The sequence below is a fragment of the Phaenicophaeus curvirostris genome, chromosome 7 (assembly GCF_032191515.1).
Source record: "Phaenicophaeus curvirostris isolate KB17595 chromosome 7, BPBGC_Pcur_1.0, whole genome shotgun sequence".
Taxonomy (NCBI): Eukaryota; Metazoa; Chordata; class Aves; order Cuculiformes; family Cuculidae; genus Phaenicophaeus; species Phaenicophaeus curvirostris.
The window spans coordinates 22,797,698-22,819,369 of NC_091398.1; the positions used below are offsets into that span (position 1 = coordinate 22,797,698).

Sequence of the window (21,672 nt, forward strand, 5' to 3'; positions counted from 1 at the left end):
GCAATCAAGTTTAGTCTGAATATTGAGATCTTCAAATCTGAAACAATGAAGCTTTTGAACTTTTATCATAAAAGACTTGGCTTGAGGGCAAAATATGAAACTCTTAGCTGATTTTTGTACCTTCCTAGTTATTTTAACTATTTTCTGTGAATTTCATGTGAAATATAAAGGTAGCTCTGAGTTAAAATAATGGGTCATAAAACACGTACATTTAGCCTAAGTAACTTAAGCTTTATGCAATGAGATGTATTGGTTGGACATACTGGACTACATGAAAGAGCTTCGTGATTCTGACACAAAGAGGTGGTGATGCATGGTTAGCTTGCGTACAAATATACTTGTTTAGAAGCTGAATTATGTTATGTTCTCCACTGAGTTTTACAATTGCTTTCCTTTGGTTAAAGAATTTTACCCAAGTTTCACTCGTTCATCATTATTTATTTATTTATTTTTAGTAGACAGGAAGATGTAAAACTCTTGATAAGTCTTGATAATTGAGATCTCCGTGTCTATGTATAGGGTTTAGATTAACTGGGGAGCCATGCGTACTGAGCACTGAGGTCGAGAAGTGACCTGTATTTGATTAGCTGTCTGTAAGTAAGTGGTACATGGAAGACAGGAATAGGAACCTTTTACCTTTCCCAGGACCAAGAGGTTTTTCAAATAGCTTTGTGTCAGATGTTAATGTACAACACTTAGCGTTACTCATAAGACTTATTCTTATCATGGTTTCTAAGACGTGAGTTCTCTCTCTGATTTTAAGGTTAGTATGAGTAAGAGCCTGAAATTACTTTATTCCATGCCATTCTGCTTTTCCATGGAATTGTATTATTTGAAATTTTGCTGATGAAGTTGCTTTCTCTAGAATTTGCATTTTGTTTAGTTTTATACAGAGAAATGAGTTCTTCTGTAACTATTTTATTACAGTGTATAACTATATTTTGCTTGTGTTGACCAATATTGGAAAAAAAGGAATGTATCAAATTCAGGATTAAATAATGATATTTATTATTCAACTTTCCTGTTGTCTTTCAAAACTTGTTTCTCTTCAGTGTCACTAACATTGTCTTTGAGATGATTGCACGTCAGCATTGTCCTCATTCTGCCATTTTTTTCTAACATTATAATGTGATTGTCATAACCTTCATTTGAAAGAACTTTGCTGGTATATTTTTGCACATAGCTTATTATAATTTGGAGATCTGCATAATTTAACCTCTTTCTTTATAATACAACATATTTACACATCTAAAGCAGTAGTCATATGAGGAAGTCTAAGTGCTTTACAAATCTTAATGAGTTCAATGTGTTGCTCTGCTGCAAAGAAAGAGATTTCAGTTTCTCTGCCCCATTTTACAAAAAGGGAACTGAAGAACTAATACAGACTTACCCAAAGCCAGATGGCAAATACATATTTTCAAATTAAGAATTGGACCGGTTTTGCCTACAGGTAATCTCAGATGTTTTTTGGTACTTCCTCACATTGCTACTAGTTCCTTTCATGTGTGTGTGATCTTTTTCATTCATGGGATGGTTAATCTTGTGCTGGATTAGGTAGGGCATGGAGTCTGTACTAAGAGTATAGGGGAGGGTAGTGAATATGTGGACTGTGTAATGAAGACACTTGTCATAGTGCAAAAGTAAAATACCGGAAGACTCCTACAGAAAATAAATAGAAATTGTTTGTGTTGATAATATGTGCATACTGTAGCTGTGAAATTAAACATTTTTTAATATCTTCTGACAGAATATTTGGGTGTAAAAGAATGAATTGTGTTTGAGGCAACAAATTAATGAATTGCTAGAGAAATGGAGCTTGTCAGTGGTCTTATAGTTGAGTAAAGGCTGGAAATTGGCATTTTTGCTCTTTGAAATGTCATTTTGAAAATGGTTAGATTTAGGAAACAATATGAGATTTTTCTAGGCTGTGTAAAGGTAGGCAATTATCCTAGACTTTGGTCTTCCTTTCTTAGAACTTTGATTTCATTGCAAGACAGGCATAATTAATTATTGGTGGTTTTATATCTTTTAGTGCTTGTGGGACTGTACCTTGGTCTATCAATATTAGGTATCCGCAAAGTTCAGTTTTGGTAACATGGAAGAACAGCTCTTCCTTCTTCAGGCAGCTACTTCATTCTTTGATGTTTGCTGCCCTTGTTATCAGTGACTTGGCTTACCATCACATTCTTTAAATTGATCTCCCAAATCTTCAATATATGCTTCAAAAGCCATACAAGGTGCTTAACTTTCCTTATTAGCCTTGGGTGGTCCTACTGAAGATGACAGTTTAATTTCATTTCATGTCACTTCTATAGTGTCCAGTCTGCCTTTTTTGGCTTTTTAAAATAATTTTTTTGCATTTTACCTTTAGAATAAAGCAAAATATTCTAGAAAATTTGAGCCATAGAACAGAAATTGTTGCTAGCTAAAGGGTCTTAAAATTTCCCTTCCTGAAGGTGATAGGAATATAAGGAGCCTGTGCATGGCAGAGATTTTATCTAATTCTGGTGTCACCTAAACTACTGTTTATACATACTGTATATTATTTCAGCATGGGAGCAGTGTTCCTTCTGCCTCTTGAAGCTATGCTGTGTTCCAAATAAGAACTCAGGATTCACCACGACCTGTATTTTGTTTTTTTTGATTGCATGTTGGAACTCAGATTTGCCCTCTTCCCCCATGGACAGGTTTCCAGGTACTTGTTCATAATCATTGGGGATTTCAGTTCCTACCAGCTGGATTGTACATGTTGGCAAGTCTGTGCATCAATTACGTGGTGTCTTGTGAGCCCTCCTTCTAGGAGAGAGTTCTACAGGCTTAACAACTACCATTGTGGGTTGGGGTGCCTAAAATATTAATGTATCCTCTGTTATTTGTTTCTGTTCTTCAGTTCTCTATATTCATTCCTCACACAGACTTGCACAGGACAAATTTTTGAAAGCTCCTCTTGCATTGATTGAGAATATAATTGCTTTAAAAGGAGCAAATGCAGTTTATCATGATGCACACTTTTTTTTTTTTTTGGTCTTAATAACAGTTGTAGATTTCTGCAAACTGTGAGAATCCTTTTGGCCTGAAAATCTTCCCTCTGGTTCCTCCAGAACCAGAAGTAGGCCTTCTAACTCACACCTGATAATGAAGACAGTAAACTTCATTCTTTATTTTTTTTAACTAGTCATGAGTTAACCTGCCCTTAAATATTTCTATGAATGTGGAGTTTTGCTGATTCTCTCTAAAACCATGACAGACTACTGCTATAAGTCATAGAATAGTTAAAAAGGCTAGAAATTGAAGTGCTTCCGTTGTAGTTGTCTTGGTTTTGGCTGGGATAGAGTCAATTTTCTTCTCAGTAGCTGCACTTCTCAGTACCTGCAACATTTTAGACTTAGTGTGAGAACACAACTGATAACAAATATTGGTTTTAATTGTAGCTAGGCAGTGTTTATACTTGCCTGGGATAGAATTAATTTTCTTCTCAGCAGTTACTGTTTTCTCTTGCTTTTAGTGTGAGAAGAATGCTGAAAAATACAGACATTTATAGTTGTTGCTGGGAAAACCAAAGACCTTTCTCAGTTTCTTATGTCTTGCAAGTAAGCAGGTGTAGAAAGCTGGGAGGAGCGGAGTCAGGACAGTTGTCAGAAGTGCTCCATACCATGAACATTGTACTCTAAGCAGGAAGTTTTCCGGGGATGGCGCTCGTGTCTCCTGCTTGCTCTTGGTACATTCTTCTCCCACTGCTGTGCTGCTCAGGAATCTCTGCATCAGCTGTGATCTCTGCACTTGCTGTGCTCCTCATGTTTGCTGGAACTGCAGTTCTTGCAGCGTTCGCTATCTGGCTTTCACTGCTGGGAGCACGTGTTCTGTGACGGGTGCTCAGGGATGGTCTAAGCATAGTTTTGTGTATTATTATTATTATTGTAAACTGTTTTTATTTTAACCCATGGATCTTCCTTTCCTTTTCCAATTCTTATCCCCAGTTGGAGGAAAGTGAGAGAGCAGGTGCCCATTGTTTAGCTACTGGCTAAACTGGGACAGTAGTTCAAATATACTCCAAATTCCCCTACTCTTTGCCAGTATCAGTAAGCAAAAAAACTTTGTCTACTGGGGGGCGAGGTTGGAAGTTGGAGAACAAATGCTTCAGGAAAATAACCTATTGCTTAACACTAAAGACAGAGGTTAGCGCGGTATCAAGCAGGATCTCAGGGGAAGTATGGCACCCTGGTGTGTAAGACTTTTTAAGGCCAGGGTTTGCATATAATAACTGTGCACTTACGTTAAAATTTCAATCACACTTATGTTAAGTACAAAATGTGTGATATTTTATTCATGGGGAAAAAATAATTGTAGAAATGATAAGTTGAAATTAAATGTTTCTATCTTTATAAATGAAGTGGTCTGAGGTTTTTGGTTTGTTTTTTTTTTTTTTTTTTCTCTAAAGCGCCTACCATCCACTGTTTTAAATAGGTATACAAGAGCATTAAGAGTCATGTAAATGTCAGGTCATTTTGATGTAGGCAGCTAAATATGGGCTCTATGTGCTGAGTGTGTTTTTTTTTTTCTGTTGGATCTACCTGGCTTTTTTCACGTCAGGACTTAGTTTGAAATTTGAAATTCCTCACTGCAGGGTATGGTCTTTCCATATGTTTGAGCTGTTTCTGCAGATTGGCACTTCCAAAACAGATGGCTTGAAGATTCTGAAGAATCAGACTTGGACACCTTGTCTTAAAAGTCTATGAAATGCATTATTTAGTTATTGTGGTAGAGATGGTGGTTGAGTGTGGAAGAAGACCTGGGGGAGTAAAGTCCAGCCTTCTCTTGCTCCTCTTCCTTCTCCCACACTGTTTACCTTATGTGCTATTTTACTTCTTCTTTTAATCAGTTTCTGAATTTTTTTTCTCCTTCTGATGATATTTTTTACTATAAAAGCTAGGGTCTCCTTTTTCCTTTTCTGTAGTAAATACTGGGTTGTATTTGTCAACATCAACTTTACAGTCTGAGTTCGGATGATTAGTAAAATACAAAAAAGTATATATTTTATTTTGAAGCAACATTTCTTATTAAAATAATTGTTTTGAAGGGTAAAGATACATTGGGGATCTTGGCTGATTTTTAATATATTGAGAAGTGGAAAGAGGACACACAGGAAAACTGTACCTCCTTGCCTGCTCATCCAGGCAATGAATATGATTTATGCATGTCATGCTCAGCTTGGTGCTTTCCTCTTATAAGAAAATCTTGGAGCAGCTAATTTCTTATTGCAGTGTCTTAAGCGTAAGCTATTGAGATGTTTCGTTTTCTGGAAAGATGTCGTCATATTTATAAACCAGACAGGAAAGAAGAAGATTTGAGCACTACTGAGGCAACTTTTTCTGTCTACTAATAAGTATAGTCAAGGAAGGCTAAATTGCTTGCTTTAGAACAAAGCTTGAGAGTACATGCTAGTGAAAACTGTGATGACAGCTTGTACTCAGTAGTAGCTCTTTTTTTGTGTGCTACTTCTCAGACAAATTTTCAGGGGAGAAAATGGAAGAGAGCGGGGGTGGCTGACCAGCCTGATGCTAATATTAACTGCTAATAAAAGTAAAGAAGTGGTCACTCAAGCATCCTCCTTTCTACAGGAGGTCAGCATAACTGTATATTTAGCATAATCCTGCCACCTTTAATTCTTGGACCATCCTCTGCTTCTGGGAAAAGAGTTATTTGTTACAATGTATTTCCAAGGAAAAATTTTGAATTTATCCTGTTTCACGTGATCCACTCCCCTTTGAACTAATACATTCCCTGCAAATCCTACAAGAGACTTTGCTTCAAACATAGCAGAAATGCAGACTGAGCAACTCTAATTAAAAACCCTTCAAAGGTCACTTGTAAGGGTGTGATTTGCACCATCACATTTAATTCATTAAACTAAAATGGTAACAGAAGTTTAGAAGTGTCTATTAGGTGACTGCATATCTGCATATCTCCTGCTGTATTTGAATCCCTTGCAAGGAAGAGAAAAAGGGCACAACATTTGTGTTTTGTAAGGGAGCACATGTCATAGTTGTGAGCTGGAGTGATCTGTTGTCGTAGACTTCTGCAGGATTTATTTCCCCATACTGAGAAAGCCAAGTGAGAATACTCACAGAGAATATAAATCTGGGTTTTTTTTTCTGCTGTGTTTTCTTTTATTTTGTTACGTTGTTTTGTTTTGTTTTAGCTGTGCTCCTGTAGTCCAAGGCCACCTCCAAGGCTTCCCACTCCCCGAGTTGAATGGCCACAGGCAGCTCATTATCATGACTTGTGTTGCTGTCTTCAGCATTTTAAAAAGTCTTTTTCTATTTCTTCAGCAATAAGAATGTAGTCATCTGCACTGCGACTCTTAACCCCTTTAAAACGGATTTCTGTAGAAATCGTTCATCAAGGGCCTCAGCATGGTCTGTACGTGCTCTTGCTGTAAAACAAGCACACCACCTAAGTTGATGAGTACATGGAGAAAACTGTAGTTGCTAGTATGTGCTGGCAGGGTCCCTACCCAGAGTGCTGGTGTGGATTTTCACCATGGCTTTATTGTGTGAATATTGAGAAATAAAATAGAGTTACCTTTGGAGGGGACCTACAACAGTCATCTGGTCCAATATTAGAACAAGGAAAGTAGCTTTAATTCTCTCCCTTCCTTTTCCCTTCTATACTGTCTCATTCCATTCTGGTACTTCAGCCTGTAAAATCTTTTAGATTCATCCTGGCACAGACTTACTGGAGAAACTAATGAAGCTGTCCCTGACCTTCAGTGCTGCCCAGAGCAGGACATGTTTTAAGGTGATGGGATGCTGTTTTGTCTACTCACAGCCCTCCATTCCATTGACAGCGCACCCTGCCAGACACCTCTTTTAGTTGTTGAATCCTTGTAGATACTGCAGGCATTTGAGTGATTCAGGCCTGTTTATTCTGAACCACAGAACATAATTTCTGTGTGACTGGCATAGGAGTTTAGGAAGTTGTGTGTGTGGAACAAGACCCTACTGCAAGCAGGATGCATTGTTACCAGTCTCCTTTGCTTAGCTGTGGGAATGGTGTCAAAGCATAGACATCTGGTAAAGTCAACTGTAGCCATCAACCATGGCTGATTTGGCAGGATAGATCATTGAAATCAATGCTGTTATAGTCTTTTTGCCTTTTGTATTAAATGTAAGTACTAGGCTGTAGCTTAGGCCTGTGGGAACTTTGGATTGCCTTTCTCCAAGGTCTGCCTGTTTTCCCAGGAAAGGCTGTGCGTTGAGGTGGTTGATTCATGAATAGAGAGAGATTTTTCACCGCTTCAGAAGCCTGATTTTATTTGTCATATCCTGGAGATTGGTGTAGTGGCAAGTGTGGCTGAACCTTGTGTAGAAGTCTTGAGCTGTCATCATTTATTAGCTGAGATGTTAAAGCAAATCATCATGGACTTCATGCTGATTTAATATGCAGGGCTAAAGTTTGTAACAGAATTGTTGTATATGTAGTTCCATACAGAGAAATTGGGTTTGGGAGAGGAGTAAAGCCATCAATGCAATTGATGCAATTTTAGGATTTTTGCCATTAGTAAAAGAGAAGCAGGGGGCAGGTGATACGGTTGCAGGTTCTTACTCACTTTCCTAGCAGCTTTGGCAAAACTAGAGGAGTAGCTGCTGGAAGAAGCTAGGGCAACGATACATTGCTGATTGTGATCATTAGATGCTTGAAATGAGCATGTGTTTAGTAACGTAGCAGTTAAGGACTGAGTGACAGTAACATGCTTGTTTGTATTTAAAGTAAGAACTTTTGTCTTGATATTTAATGAAGGGTTTACAATGGTAGTTAGGTTTTGTACATAAAATTCAGGTGAGGTGTGTTGTGTATTCTGATGAATATGCATAAATTGAATAAACTGAGATGACAATTTTTGAGGTGAATTAAAAATGGCTTGGATGCCCTTTGTCCTTAGGGGGTCTGTGCTTTGGCACTGACAGGGTAGGCAGGGTAGTTTAACCTGTGTTGAGTTCCTTGCTGTTACGGCCAGACTGTCACTAGCAAGTGAGCTGCTTAGTTTTTTCATTGGCACAGTGCACAACAGGCACTGTGCCAGGGATGAACATTCAAACTCTCTCTATTTTGATAGGGAAGGAATAATGTTGCTCAGTGTTACTTAGGCAAATATTGGGGAATAAATCCCATTCTTAAAGATGAATTAGTGTATTCATTTCCTGATCTTGTGACATTGAGTGGCTTTAGGGTGAAAATAGCCTGTTTGAAATACAAAAGGTTAGAAAGATACATTCCAGAATTGATCACTTGGTGCATTTCTGAATACTCAGAAAACTTTTGTGGCGTGTTTAATGTTGCAACAAATCTTCTATACCTACTGTTCATGTTTACCTGCCTTTTTGTGTTTATAGTAAAATCTCAAACATCTGTTTTATTTCAGGAACAATGTTACTATTCTAACATACAGTACCACAGATAAAAGTTTATCCTCGTGTCATGACCATCAGTATTTTTCAACTTTTGGGCTTTGCTTACTTTAAAAAAAAAGAATTAAAGGAAATCTAACAGAGTATTGAGTTTCTTGACTGCTGTGAAGTATAGGAAATTATTTTCTACTCTTACAAAAAAAAATGTGTTGACTTTAATAGGATTAATCACTGTGCAGAGCTTACAAAGAGAGAGCACTAGTCATTTGCATCAATTCCATCCAATTCACTGATTCATCTGATTATTTGATTCATTCTCCTTTAGAGAAACAAAATACAGAAAAAGATACCTAAATGGTCATGCCTTCTTTGAGTCAGTCAATATGCAATAAGACTTCCTTAGCCACTTCATTTGAAACTAAGTATAAGCAAGTTTAGCTTCACCTCTTAAAGAACTTAATGGACCATTCCTTAGGACTCTTAAAATATGTACCAATGTTGAAAAATAATATTCTTACTGAAATATAAAAATGATAATGACAAGCATAAGTTATGAGAGTTTATATTCCCTGCTTTCCTCCCCTACAACATACTTAATAGAATAAAGAAACTTGGAAAAACTACTGAGATAAAACTTGATAAAAATTCTGTACTTTGTGATAAGTTTTTTGCATGTGCATTGTCTAGAACACTCTATTTACTTTTTGTCCTAATATAATGGTAATTCTTTTAAATGTATGGCTAATTCGGTTCTCTGTGTGTATATATCCCTTTTTTCACTAGCAGTTCTAGTTCTTGCTTGTCAAAATTGGAAGTGGCTTTATAGAGTCTCCTCTTTCTATCATCTATAGAATTATGAGCATCTTGAATCTGATTGCTGTTCTCTGTACTAATTCTTACTTTATCCAATCTTTCTTCCATTCTGAAGTCACAGAATTCTTGAGTTTCACTGTTTATCCTCTGATTTCTTTGTTAGCTTATATAAAAATGTACAGTTTCACGGGGGTTATTTACCTCTCCATTGCAGTGTTTTTATTAAAGAGAACGTGCTAGTCTGCCCAGTGTCCTATGGCAAGGGATGTCCAGAAGCAACATTTAGAAATGGGATGTGCTTTGCTCAGCTGTTTTATTCTCAATTGCTCCATTGCACTAGAGAGGAATGGCTGTGTTTAGTATCACTTCCTGTGTGTATAGGTTCTTGTCTCAGTCATAATGCTGAGAGAGGAACGTATTTGGACTAACTGAATCAAGGACTAAACTTATGAATATTTTAGCTTTTCTATTTATTGCAGGTTATTAAAGTGTATAGTGAAGATGATACTAGCAGAGCTTTGGAAGTACCAAGTGATATAACAGCCAGGGATGTATGTCAGCTGTTGATATTGAAGAACCACTATATTGATGACCACAGCTGGACTCTGTTCGAACAACTTACCCACACAGGTTTAGGTAAGACCAATACTATAACCATACAATAGTACAGCAGTGAATAAGATGTTTGGTTTTTATTTTCCCATAGAAATACAGTTGTAATGAAATGCTTAGAAGTGTGGGAGGCCTTGTGTGATTTTGTTCTTTTGGTGGTTTGCTACTTCTTTTTCTCTTTGTTTTTCAAAAGCATGTCTATGAAGTACGTTTTGTCCTAGTACATTTGCCTTACGCTGCTTGATCTGCATCTGTAGGAGTGATTTGGAAGACACTTAAAGTCAAAGTTCTCACTACAAATCCTTCGTCTCTCTCCCTTGCTTTTCTTTGGCAGTTCTGCTTTTACTCATAATTCCTGCTTATCTCTAACAAGGCTTGGGTTATTTTCATTGCAAATAAAATCTTTGTTGTTCTCAGCACACCTGAGTGAAATTTATGACATCAAGGACAGAAAGCGGTTACACAGGGCTATTCTCTCTGGACAATAGGACCCAGTCTTCAGAAACATGAACAGAGTAGGTTGTCAGTAATTTCCTTCAATACAATCAGTTTGACTAGATTTATTGTGAACTCTGGGATGGGACTGCTTAAAAAGCAGAACAAATCCATTCTTCTAAATTTACAGTTATGGACCAGTGAACTGTGTTGAAATGGCTTTGTGCTTAGTATTTAAGCTGCTAAAAACAAAATGCTCTGAACTTCTTCCATGTCATCAGTGTTCCTCTAGTGTAGTGAAAAAGCTTCTTTTTCTATTATACAGTTTAAAAAGTGGAATCTGATTCCAGATTAGAACTCTTAATTTTAATTTCTGGTCTCTTTTTCTTTTTGTCATGTATAGATGTAATATTGCAGTATAAAAACACATTAAGACCAATTAAATATAGAGAGAAAGGGGAACTTTCCAGAGATGTAAAAAATAGAGAGCACAGGAAAGACTTCACTCAGCCGAAGATGAGTTTAGAAACCCACTGCTAAAATGTAGTATTGAACTGATGCTGAAGTCAGACAATCTTACTTCCTGTTACAGTACTATGTTTTAGTACTGTCTTTTGTTTCATTTTGATAAGGAATTATATCAGAAAAATCTAGTAGACGACAAATGCCATAGAAAAAATGGTTTGAATTTCATGTTTCTCAGAGTTTCCATATTTATCTAGAACTTTGGCACTATACTAGAGTATACTAGAGTACCAAAGGTACGATGACTTCTGCAACCTCAAGGACAGGTTCAGCTGCTAGTGCAAAGTGTGACTTGAGAAAGAAGATGTTTTGGGGACTTTTGCATTCTAAAATACATAGGAAACTCTTTGGACTCCTTAATTCTCAGAAGAGAACGCACTGGTACCTGGTAAGTCTGGTACTGTTGAGTTAAAACAAAAACAACAACAAGCCAAACAACAAAACCACACTTACCCACCTCTTATATTTATGTATGGCTAAAAGCTACTGTTAAACTCCTTTTCTGTGTATGTATCTAGGGAATCTGGACTCATGCATTTGTGTAAAATGAACTGAGCTTTGCATCTCTGCCTGTATTATGTTTAACAGCCTTACATTAAAGAGGAACTATGAAAGCTGAAAATGTTTTCTGCCCTTTTCTGCTGCTTTATCCAATAAAGGCATCTACAAACATTTTTCTTTTTTTTTTCTTGCTTTGTAACATTTCAAAGATATTTATAACCTTTCGCACTGAATGTATCAATTGTAAGATGCTTCCAGCCCAGAGTAAGGTCAGAGTTAAATCTGGGTTGAAGCTGTAAATGACTGGCTGCTACAGAAAAGGAGGTATAAAAATGTCTTTAGACAATGATACTGAAGTGTGAAGTTGAAGTGTTTTTTGTATTTTATAGTGTAGCTGATGTTTAAATAGTGTACTGACTACTGAAGAAGACTCTCTTGACAAACCATGCCAGAACAATAGCGCTGTTGTTTCTCTCCAGGTTTATTATTTACACAGTATACTTCTTGTCAAATAGTGTACTTGCTTCAATCTGAAGGATTTCTTGGAAGATTTCAATATCAAAATAATTGTAAAGTGGTTTTTCCTAAGATTCTGAAATTCTCAAAACTGCTTGCCTGCCAGTCTGGAGACCTGCATTCACTATACAGGCTTCTGATTGCTCCAGCTGCTTTGGGCATAGTTTTGCAAAAAGTTGAATTGTTCATTCCTTTTAAAAAAAAAAATCTTAGATGATGAGGATGACAATTTGACATTACTACTAGAAGGAAAGGAACAGCTTGAGATATCTTCCCCCCCCCCCCTTTTAATAGTAATGAATAATAATGGATTTATTTTTATGAAAATGTTGTATCTGGTGTTGTTTGAAAGGTTTAACATGCTGATCTTGACTTGGATTAAGCATACTCTTAAGCACTGGATAAGTAGCCTGAACCAATATAGTTCAAATGATGATTTAGTTTTGGACTGTTTTCTATATTATTATTGTGTTGTATATTTTACCCATGGAAATTTGGACAGTCTTTTTCTACTAACAAGTGTAATGAATGGATATAGAAAGAAAAAGTACTGTGAGTGGGTGTATGTGTCTGTGTAAATTCCACTATGATGGGGATTAATAATTCATTCATCAATTAGTGAATATTTTCTTTAATATCTAACAGCTGTCTGAATACTCCTGAATTAGATATGATTGCATGAATCTTACTGAGCTGAGCACAGCATTCTGCTTTTAATCAAGACAGACATTAATTAAATCACTGGACTGTGCCTTCATTGTTCTATAGAGACGTGTGAAGGTTAAAAAAGAAAAGAAAAAAATTCCTACCCAAGAGAAAACATAAATCCATGATTTGTATGTTCCTGTTTTCACAAACCTATACACCCTTTTGTGTGGAACTGTATTGTTAAACATTAAGCATGGTCTTGTCCTCATTGCTTTGTACGGCAAGTTCTAAATAGGGGATGTTGACTTGTGGCAGGTGGGCAGATAAGATTCTTCCTCCACTTGTGCTCTCATTCCAGGGTACCTGTCACTGCACCCCATCTGCCTCCAACGGGACACCCACACTTTGCACAGCACACTGCCTCTGCCTCACCACTGGGGATGCTCAGCCTTCCTACCCACCTCTGAAGTTTTGTCGTAGCCTGGGCTCTATTTCAAATATCTAAAGTGTGACAATTCTTACAGCTCTATAAATCACAATATATTTCAGAACTGTGTGCTGCTACATGCCATTTTTGTCTCAAGCTATTGTATTCAAAGACATTTTTGGATATTTCTATCTTGTCCAAGGTTATTGAAAGCAGCTGAGGTATGCCTAGATTTGGATGATGCCATGTCATCCCTACCAACTTGGTGCTGGGTTCCCATACTTCCACTACAATTCCCCTGTACAGGGCAGGGTGTGAAAAGAGATCTCTTCCACAGCTCTTCTCCTTTTTAAGGAAAATGCTGTCTTCATCCTGATATTTTTCCTTCTCCAGAGAGAATTTTTTTTGCCTTGACTGTAAACAGTTTTCTGTTTGCTTCTGCAGCTGAATAGACATGTCCTAGGGTTCCTCTTTGAGCAGGTAATAGTGCCTTCACCAGGCACATCATCATGTTTCAGTCTCATTTCAATTTCCCAATCTACATTCTTTTAGGTAGCCTGTGGGAAGGCTCACAAAGCACTAATTGTGCAATAGCACTGGGCAACAGCTTTTCTGTTTTTTATTTAGTTTAAATTCTTTTCCTCTGCTGTTGGCTAGAGTGGAGCCCATTTGAAATGTGTTCTATTGTGCATTTCAATATTAAATCTTCTTTCTAGTGCTTTTGTTACTTTCCATAGTTAAGGAGACTTTGTTTTGGATGTAGCACTGCTCTTCATATTAGAGATAGTAGTAATCAAGAGATAGTAGAGGAGAAGGTAGAAATTCTCCAGTTTAGCTGGAAGAGAAAAAATGATCTTACTAAACCAAAGTGCAGGTTTTTTATGGTGACATTTAGGGATTTGATTACAGGGCTGTGTTTTGGAGTACACTAACGGTGCTTCAGTTCCTTCAAGAAAGTAAGTTGAATAAATTGTAAAATATTCTGTGATGCAACACCTTAAAAACGAAGAAATACCTGCATCCCTACCCATTGAGGTAATGCAGAATATCTTATTTTTGTACAGAGAAGTAAGTCTTGAGGAAATGATATTTTCTTAAATGTCACAATGCCAAGCATTTAAGAGTTTTAAATGTCATCCCAGAGGAGCACTTTCTCTCTATAAAACTGAAAGAAAAAAATGCTGGTTTTGAGTAAGAGCTTCAGTTATTTAGTGCCTCTTTACCCCTGCATCTGAAGAATGTGTTTGGAGCAGAGCAGCCTGTACAAGATCTTAAAATACTCATTTTTTCAACTTTTTTTTTGTTGGTTTTGTTTTCTGAATTACTTTATGTTTTGTTTGATGTGGTTGCAAAATAAAAATTTCCTGCAGCATCCTTGGTCTCTGTCTTTATGGGCTAAAGAATGAGTTAAGTGCGATGAAGAATCCATTAAATTCAGTTCGGAAAAGTTTAACTTTTCCGTACTTGATCTGTAGATCATGAGAGTGCTTTGTCTTATGCTAGTCATGAACTTGATGTTTTCCTGCTGAGGTGAAATTTAGCTGTATGAGTTTATTTTCTCTACATTTGCCAGCTGGAAACTTCCTGATAAAGCTTATAGATCTGCAGTCTACAATAAGGCTGTTAGCCACCAGACTGGAGAGTGTGGAAGCAGGATGAAAGAGGTAGCAAGAGAAGATAAATAAAAAGATGCTGTAACTCTAAAGAGGCTTTAATGTTTTGAAATATGAGTTTTGTTTTTTATCTTTTGGAAGGTTGTGCATTGTACACTTTGAGAAAGTTGGCTCTTTGTTTAGCCAGGACCACTTGCAAAAATTTACTGTTTATATTAATTTAATGTTATACCTACTTAAGTTTTTAAAAAAATCTATACTATTCTTCTATCTGTTATGATTTTTCAAAAAAGTTTCTAACAACAAGCACTTATATGAGAGTGTCAACATTCATTTAAAGTATATCTTAGCATTCCTTATGATAATACAATGAAGTGTAGAAAATGCGATCAGAAAATTGAGAGTTACATGGTTTTAATAATATATTTTTAATTGGTTTTTTCCTTTTGAGACTGTGACCAGAAATGTATGTTAAGAAGGAATAATTGGCAGGGGAGACTATGTTTAGATCTTAGACTTATTTTTAATGCGAGTTCATTGTTGGAGTGTAATTTAAATTTGGAGATGCCAATGATCATTTAAATAACATATACAACTTTGTTCAACTCCATCATGTTCTCATTATTTTAAGTCCAAAACAATTAGCCACAAAAATTGTATACCAATTTGGAAGTATGTACATCTTTTCTTTATAAAGTGATTTCATAAGCTGCTGAAAATTATTAAAATAAAGGCAATACAAATAATATTGTACGGAAATCATCCATAGTCTGTCAAGATTTATGCTTAGCTTCCTACACTATGAGTAGTCCTGTGGCATTACTCAGAGTATGCAATACATATGCATGCACAACACATCTGCAGGAAAGTTCTTAAGTATCTTTCCTGTAAGTGCATTCCATATTGATGAAAAATTGAAAAATCCGTTCAAGAATCTTAGCGGCAGAAGCAGGCTAAAGCAGCAAGAATGCTGATAATGTGGTACAAATAACTGAATCGTTTTTTCCTTCCTCGCTCCACTGAAAAGCCAAACTACACATTAGGATTCACTTTGTCTTATTTTTTGTCTTTTTTAGTTCTTTTTCATGGCTTACTTACCTTTTTGCAGGTGCTAGTTCTATGACTGCTGAAATTCTCAGTATCCCTGGTTTTTGCAAAAACACTGAAAGGCCTTAAGGTCCTTTGTAGTTTTAGAAATGGTTTGGGACATAGTAGAGGCCTGGGGAGACAAAGACCAATTAATGCTTTTCTATATTGCAGATAACTTTCCCTTTACAAATGATGCATTAGAGAAAGGAACATGAGCAAGACATTGCTGACACCCCAGACAGTCTGAGTGACTGGTTGACATGGTCTGCTGCCTGCTGCCCCATGCGTCTCACAGCAGGAACTGCCTGGCTTCTGTAGGGAGAACATGGATTTGGCCATGAAATAGAATAAAGCCCTCAGCTGCCCCCGTAAACAACAACAAAACATGAACAAACACCCCTCCACTGCCACCCCCCCCAGTGTGGCCTGCCCTAAAAGCTCGGCCCTGCTGAGGTGGAACAGTAAGTGGTGTAACATGGACCTGATTAACAGACTATGTTCAGGTTGCTTGTTTCATGTTTTGTATTCATTTAATTTAATCATATTTTTATCATCTGAACTTTGTATTTTCATATTCTACTCCTAGGCTTTTAGGTGCAGGTTACATGGTCTTTTTAAAAATTTTTTTGTATTTTTACAGGAAGAGCTATAGAGGACCATGAATTAGTGATGGAAGTCCAGTCAAATTGGGTAATAGAAGAGGATAACAAACTGTATTTTAGAAAGAATTACGCCAAGTATGAATTTTTTAAAAATCCACTGGTAAGTCCTAACATTATATCTTGTGCAATTGCTGTTGCAGCAAAATAATCCTTTCTGCTATGCACTGATAGGCAGAGTGTAAAGCTGTTAGTATAACATGAGTCAAAAGGCATGATTGGAAGGGAATATATAGGATATAGGTATGTAGTGTAGTGAGTGTAACTGTTGGCTGTTCCCTGCGTTGCAATTGTAAAACAGCCATGTTCATACTTCTTACTTTGTTTTTTTGGGTGAGAGGTCAGACATGGGTTTAATTTTATTGTGCTTTGGACATGGACTTGTGACAAAATAAAATGTTTGAAATTGAGTAAAGTTGCCATCAAGCGATGACAAAATGTAAAATGAAGCAGTGTGAGGAGGGGCATCTTTAGTAAAGATGATTTTATGAATGTTATGACCCAGTGCTGCCCAATGGCAGCTTCTCATAGCTGCTGCTAAATGACAACTGACAGAAAAGGCTGTGAGCAGCCATAACCTATTAAGAGTAAGTCAAAGTGAAGCCAAAGTTAGTATATGTAAGGAATGGGAAGGGAGCAAAGAAAATTAGTAACTCGAGGATGTTGCCAAAGGTTAATGCTACTGAATCAAACCTTGGCTGATAGCAGAGGCCATGGAAGTAGTCGTGGCTCAGCAGGAGAAACTCACCATCTGGTCGCTGAAGTGTATGGTGTGTTTGGATCACTCCTAATGATGTCTCTTATAAAGGGAGCTTGTTTCAGATGTCAAAGGGAGAAATAGCAGAAATGTATGAGGACTTGAAAGGTGAAAAGTGGAAGGGAACTCAAATTATCTACCTGTGAAAAGGATGAAGAGGTAAATATTAAGACACCAAACGATACAAGAGATCTGAGGTTTTCTTCCTTGCCTCACCTATGTTTCTCTGGGCAAATGTACTTCCCTGATATGGAGATACCCTTGCACTGTAAAAAATTCTGAGCTTGAGATGGGCTACAGTTAGTAGAGAAGCTTTCAAAGAATAACTCTGTTTGTTAATTGGTTAACCAGTGATTGGAACCAGCTATGGAGTGTGGCAGACATGCACCTATAACTAGCATCAGCTGCTGGGGCTAACCAGAATCCTTACTGTTCCTGTTGAGTCATTCTTCTGGCTACTGCAGTCCCAAGTGTAGCAAGAATGCTTATCAGAAATGAGTTGATGTGAATTAACCCTACCAGTAGTTCAGTATTATTAAAAGGGAAAGTCAATGGACATTCTGTGCTCAGGAAAATATTAGAACTGTAGGATAGTTTGGGTTGGAAGTCACCTTTAAAGGTCATCTAGTCCACACCTCCTGCATTGAGCAGGGACATCTTCAACTAGATCAGGTTGCTCAGAGCGCAGTCTAACCTTGAATATTTCTATGGATGGGGCATCTGCCACCTCTCTGAGCAACCTGTTCCAGTGTTTCATCATCCTCATTGTAAAACACATCTTCCTTGTATCTAATCTAAGTCTACCCTCTTTCAGTTTAAAAGTTTCAAGCTTGTCCAGACCTTGAGAAAACTTCATTAGTAATGGTCAAACTCTTGGCTGGTTTATATTTGCATGATTATATTGAACTCTCCAACTACAGGTCTGTCCCATAAATTACACCTTGATGTTTCCTTGGTAATGAAATCAGCACTTCAAATGTGTACTTCTTAACAATATTGACGTAGTCAGATTTTTATCTTAATTCATATTCATATCATACAAAATAGACAATTAAAAAAACCCACAGTCCTGAGAGGACTCGTTCTCTATTAATGGAAGTTATTCCAAAATATTTTAATGGGTTTCTAGTGTAATGAAAACAATTGAAAACAATATTTTTTCCAGAATGCTGGTGTATGTCCTTCCTGTAGCATATGAAGCCCCAGGCAACCCTTATATGTCGACAGCAATAGTACTTACTACTAGGAAAACAACACTAAGGGCCGAGTACTGCAATATGACTTGCACTGGTCTATGAAACCCTCTAACTCCCAGAGACCATTAATGTTTTCTCAAAATTCTAAGTTTTTCAGCAAATAATGTTTAGGATGTCACAAATTTAGGAATGATATTAAGGCAAACTTAAATTATTGGATCAGTGAATGTGCAGTATCTTGTGCTTCATTGAATTTTAATTTTACATCCAAAAGAGATAGGAAGTTTTATATTTATTTTTATGGAATGTTGATACAAATTATTATTGTTGCAGAGGTTTTTCCCAGATCATATGATATCTTTTCCAAGTGAGACTAATGCAGCTGTAAGCCACTCTGGGATATTACAGGTATGTAATCTTTGAATGAAGATGAGCCAGCATAGCTCAGGTTTTCTCACTGCCTGTGTTTTGTGAGCATAGCTTTTTGTCACTGTTGCATCTGTTGCTAGGTTTTGAATAACTCAAACCCATGGTTAATAATTCTTTTCCCTTATGAGATATGAAATGATGCCTTCTTTCCAGATAGTTCTTTTGTGACCACACTTGGAAACTTGCACATTCTTTTGGAGTCAAGGTGTGCTGAAACAGACAAAATGCAGTAAAAATGGTTAACACCTAGACTATTTCAGGTGAAAGACCCTGTTTCCTTAAAAATGTGGTGTGCTGCAGTGCCCAGCACATACTTAAAAGCAGGCCGTGGTAGAATATGAGGAACTGGTAATGTGATACAGATGGCTACAGAAGAGAGGTAAATGGTTAAACTTAATGAGTGAAAAATTTAGACTGAGTAGGATGATTTGTTAGCTTGAAGGGTGCGGTAGCCTTTGGAAAAAAACAATGGTAGGTCATTCAATGTTAGTCATCTTGTAAGTGGACACAAGATTTTAATTTACAGTGGGAATAATTTCATAGAATGACCATATGAAGGATCATCATCTCCTCAAAGAGGGGAAAAATGAGTAATAAAGGTGGAAACATACACATCATTCTTGTTTGCTTGTCACTAGAAAAATTAATTAATAGAAGAACTTTCACTGGCCTTAAGACAACAACCCTATGTGTGAGCTTTAGGGATAGAGAGTGATTGGAAAGGCAGCACAATAAGCTAAGATGTTTAAGGTAGAATTAAAAGAAATATAAAAAATACTATATTTTTTGCATCTCTATAATAAAGTCTACCTTACCATCCACGAGTGAATGAAAAACATAAAAGAACTAACTCTCAAAGCATTCTTCTGTATTAAATGGAATGGTTGGACTCGATGATCTAATGGGTCTTTTCCAACCTGGTGATTCTATGATTCTATGAAATGCTTATATCCTTATAGAAGTGGATGTTAGTCAGGAGGTGAAAATTATTCCAAATGCAGTAAAAACCATTTTAAATTAAATTAAAATTAAATTAATTTAATTAAATTAATTGACGTGCTAGATTCTGTAAATAATTTTTACAAAACTATATAAAACCTTGGTAATTTCAAGAGATGCTGCATATCTAATGAAGACTGGTTCACTCTTGCTACCTAAACAGAAAATAGATTTTGCGGTCTAATGTAAACATTTAATTTAGAAAATCTCATCTCCTGAGTTAGAACATACTTTTTTTGCTTGCAAATATAGTTTAATAGTTTGAAAAAAACAATAAGGAATTTTAGAATGGAACTGTTTGCCATGTAGCCTTGCACAAACTTCCTGAAGCTCTAGAGACAGAACATGCTGTGATATATAGGATGTATACAGAGCTTGTGGGTAAGATTAAGAATAATTTTATATATATATGTAATTTCTTCCCATTTTGATAGCTATTAGCTTAGCAATTTATTATGAACTCTACTCAGTTGCTATTTTGCATTGTATTGTCTGTTTAATCATATTTCATCGAATAAAATGTATTAGGCATGAAATAGAGAATACCTTTGTGGATTGTGCAGGAGTTCTTGGATGAACTTCCATTAAAAAATCCCAACAAACCAAAACAACTGAAAAACCAGCCAAGACCAACCTGCAACAAAAAAACCAAGGAAGTTATACTTTATACTACTTCTAGTTTTAAGCGTTTATTACAGACATGCAGTTTTCACTCTGAAATATTTTTACTGATCATTCCTTCTGACAGTTAATAGTTTTGACTACAGTTTTTTCACGTTATATTTTCTCACACAGTCCTCAGCTGTGTTGGAAATAAAAAGATGGATTTACGATTGTCTTTTTTCCTAGCATTGTTGCTACTTTATATTAATGGATAGCATTGGTACAACAGTGACTGTTGAAGCTGAGCTTTGTATTGCTCCTCTGCTTCGGTCTGCTGAGTGAAAAAAAAAATTTTTCATGACGGTGCTTCTGATTTGAAGCTCTTAAGGCAGAAATCCTGGGGCTTGTGTGGGCTGGGAGCCAACTACTCCTTTTGTCTTCAGAAGAGATGCTAAAGCCTAAAAAGATGCTCTTTTCTTTTTCCATGCATTGACTCTTTTAGATTTTCCTAAAGCTTCCATTTGACTCTGTTTGTGGTGTTAAAATACTTTTTTCATTCAGCCTTTATATTCACTATCAGTGAACCTGTTAATACGTGGCAAATGGGAAGATTAACAGGCTGGAACACCTACCAGGACCTACCTGTCTGCTTCAATGTGGCTGAAATAGCTTAAATATAAGCACAGCTGTGTGCCAGCAGCACATGTCAATTGAAGTACCTAGTCTTATTGTAATTTAGTTATTCAGGTGAATAGTGGTGAAGCTATTCATAAGGCATTCACAGTTGTGAGCTAGGGCACTCTTCTATTGAATGAAGTCAGTCCACGTTTCTGCATTCAAACCAGTGAAACTGAATTAGCTCAGGGTGGTCTACAGGTGGTATAGTCGTGCATCTGATTGCAAGGTAGGAAAACAATGAAAGTGAAACAAACTTTGTGTATCTTGGTTGGACTGCTTTATTTAGTGGCCAAAGAACTTGGTGTACTTCTAAAATTACTTTCATGTCATCATTTTGCTGCAATTTCTTACTGACCAGACTGTCTCTTGCCTCGCAATCTGTTGCTTCATGTCCTCAATACAGATTTTCTGGAAATGGCAGTGGACAGGAGGAAAATGTAGCAATGAAAGCTGCAGATATCAACCAGAAAATCCCTTGTTCCCTATCTCTGTGTAAGCATGAATAATATTTACGATTTTGCAGGCCAGTCTGGGGCAAAGTTCATTGAAGAGCTCAGTGAAAATGTAGGTTCCTTTGCATATATGGAGACTGAAGAATTCTAGGTTAGTCTGTTTAGATGTGAGTCATATTTCTGAGTAGTTTTATTGGAAGAAGGTAATAAAAATTAATGTATTACATGGAATTCCAATAAAGTTAACATGGTTCCCAGCTTTTTGGAACTTTTGCCAACTGAGTAAAACTGCGTACTCGGTCTTAGCGAGAT

At 36.7% G+C, this 21,672-nt stretch overlaps 1 protein-coding gene across 4 annotated transcripts in view; it reads left to right on the forward strand.

Moving 5' to 3' along the window:
• GRB14 (growth factor receptor bound protein 14) overlaps window positions 1–21,672 on the forward strand; it is a 61,574-nt gene that overhangs the window by 25,248 nt on the left and 14,654 nt on the right. For 2 of the 4 annotated variants that reach the window (XM_069861204.1, XM_069861202.1), the window contains exons 2-4: window positions 9,701–9,857; window positions 16,228–16,349; window positions 18,533–18,607. In XM_069861204.1, coding sequence (XP_069717305.1) covers window positions 9,701–9,857; window positions 16,228–16,349; window positions 18,533–18,607 — 354 coding nt within the window. Of the gene's footprint in view, window positions 1–6,590; window positions 6,799–9,700; window positions 9,858–16,227; window positions 16,350–18,532; window positions 18,608–21,672 lie in introns of those variants that run through there. The other 2 variants (XM_069861203.1, XM_069861205.1) reach the window with 2 other exon arrangements.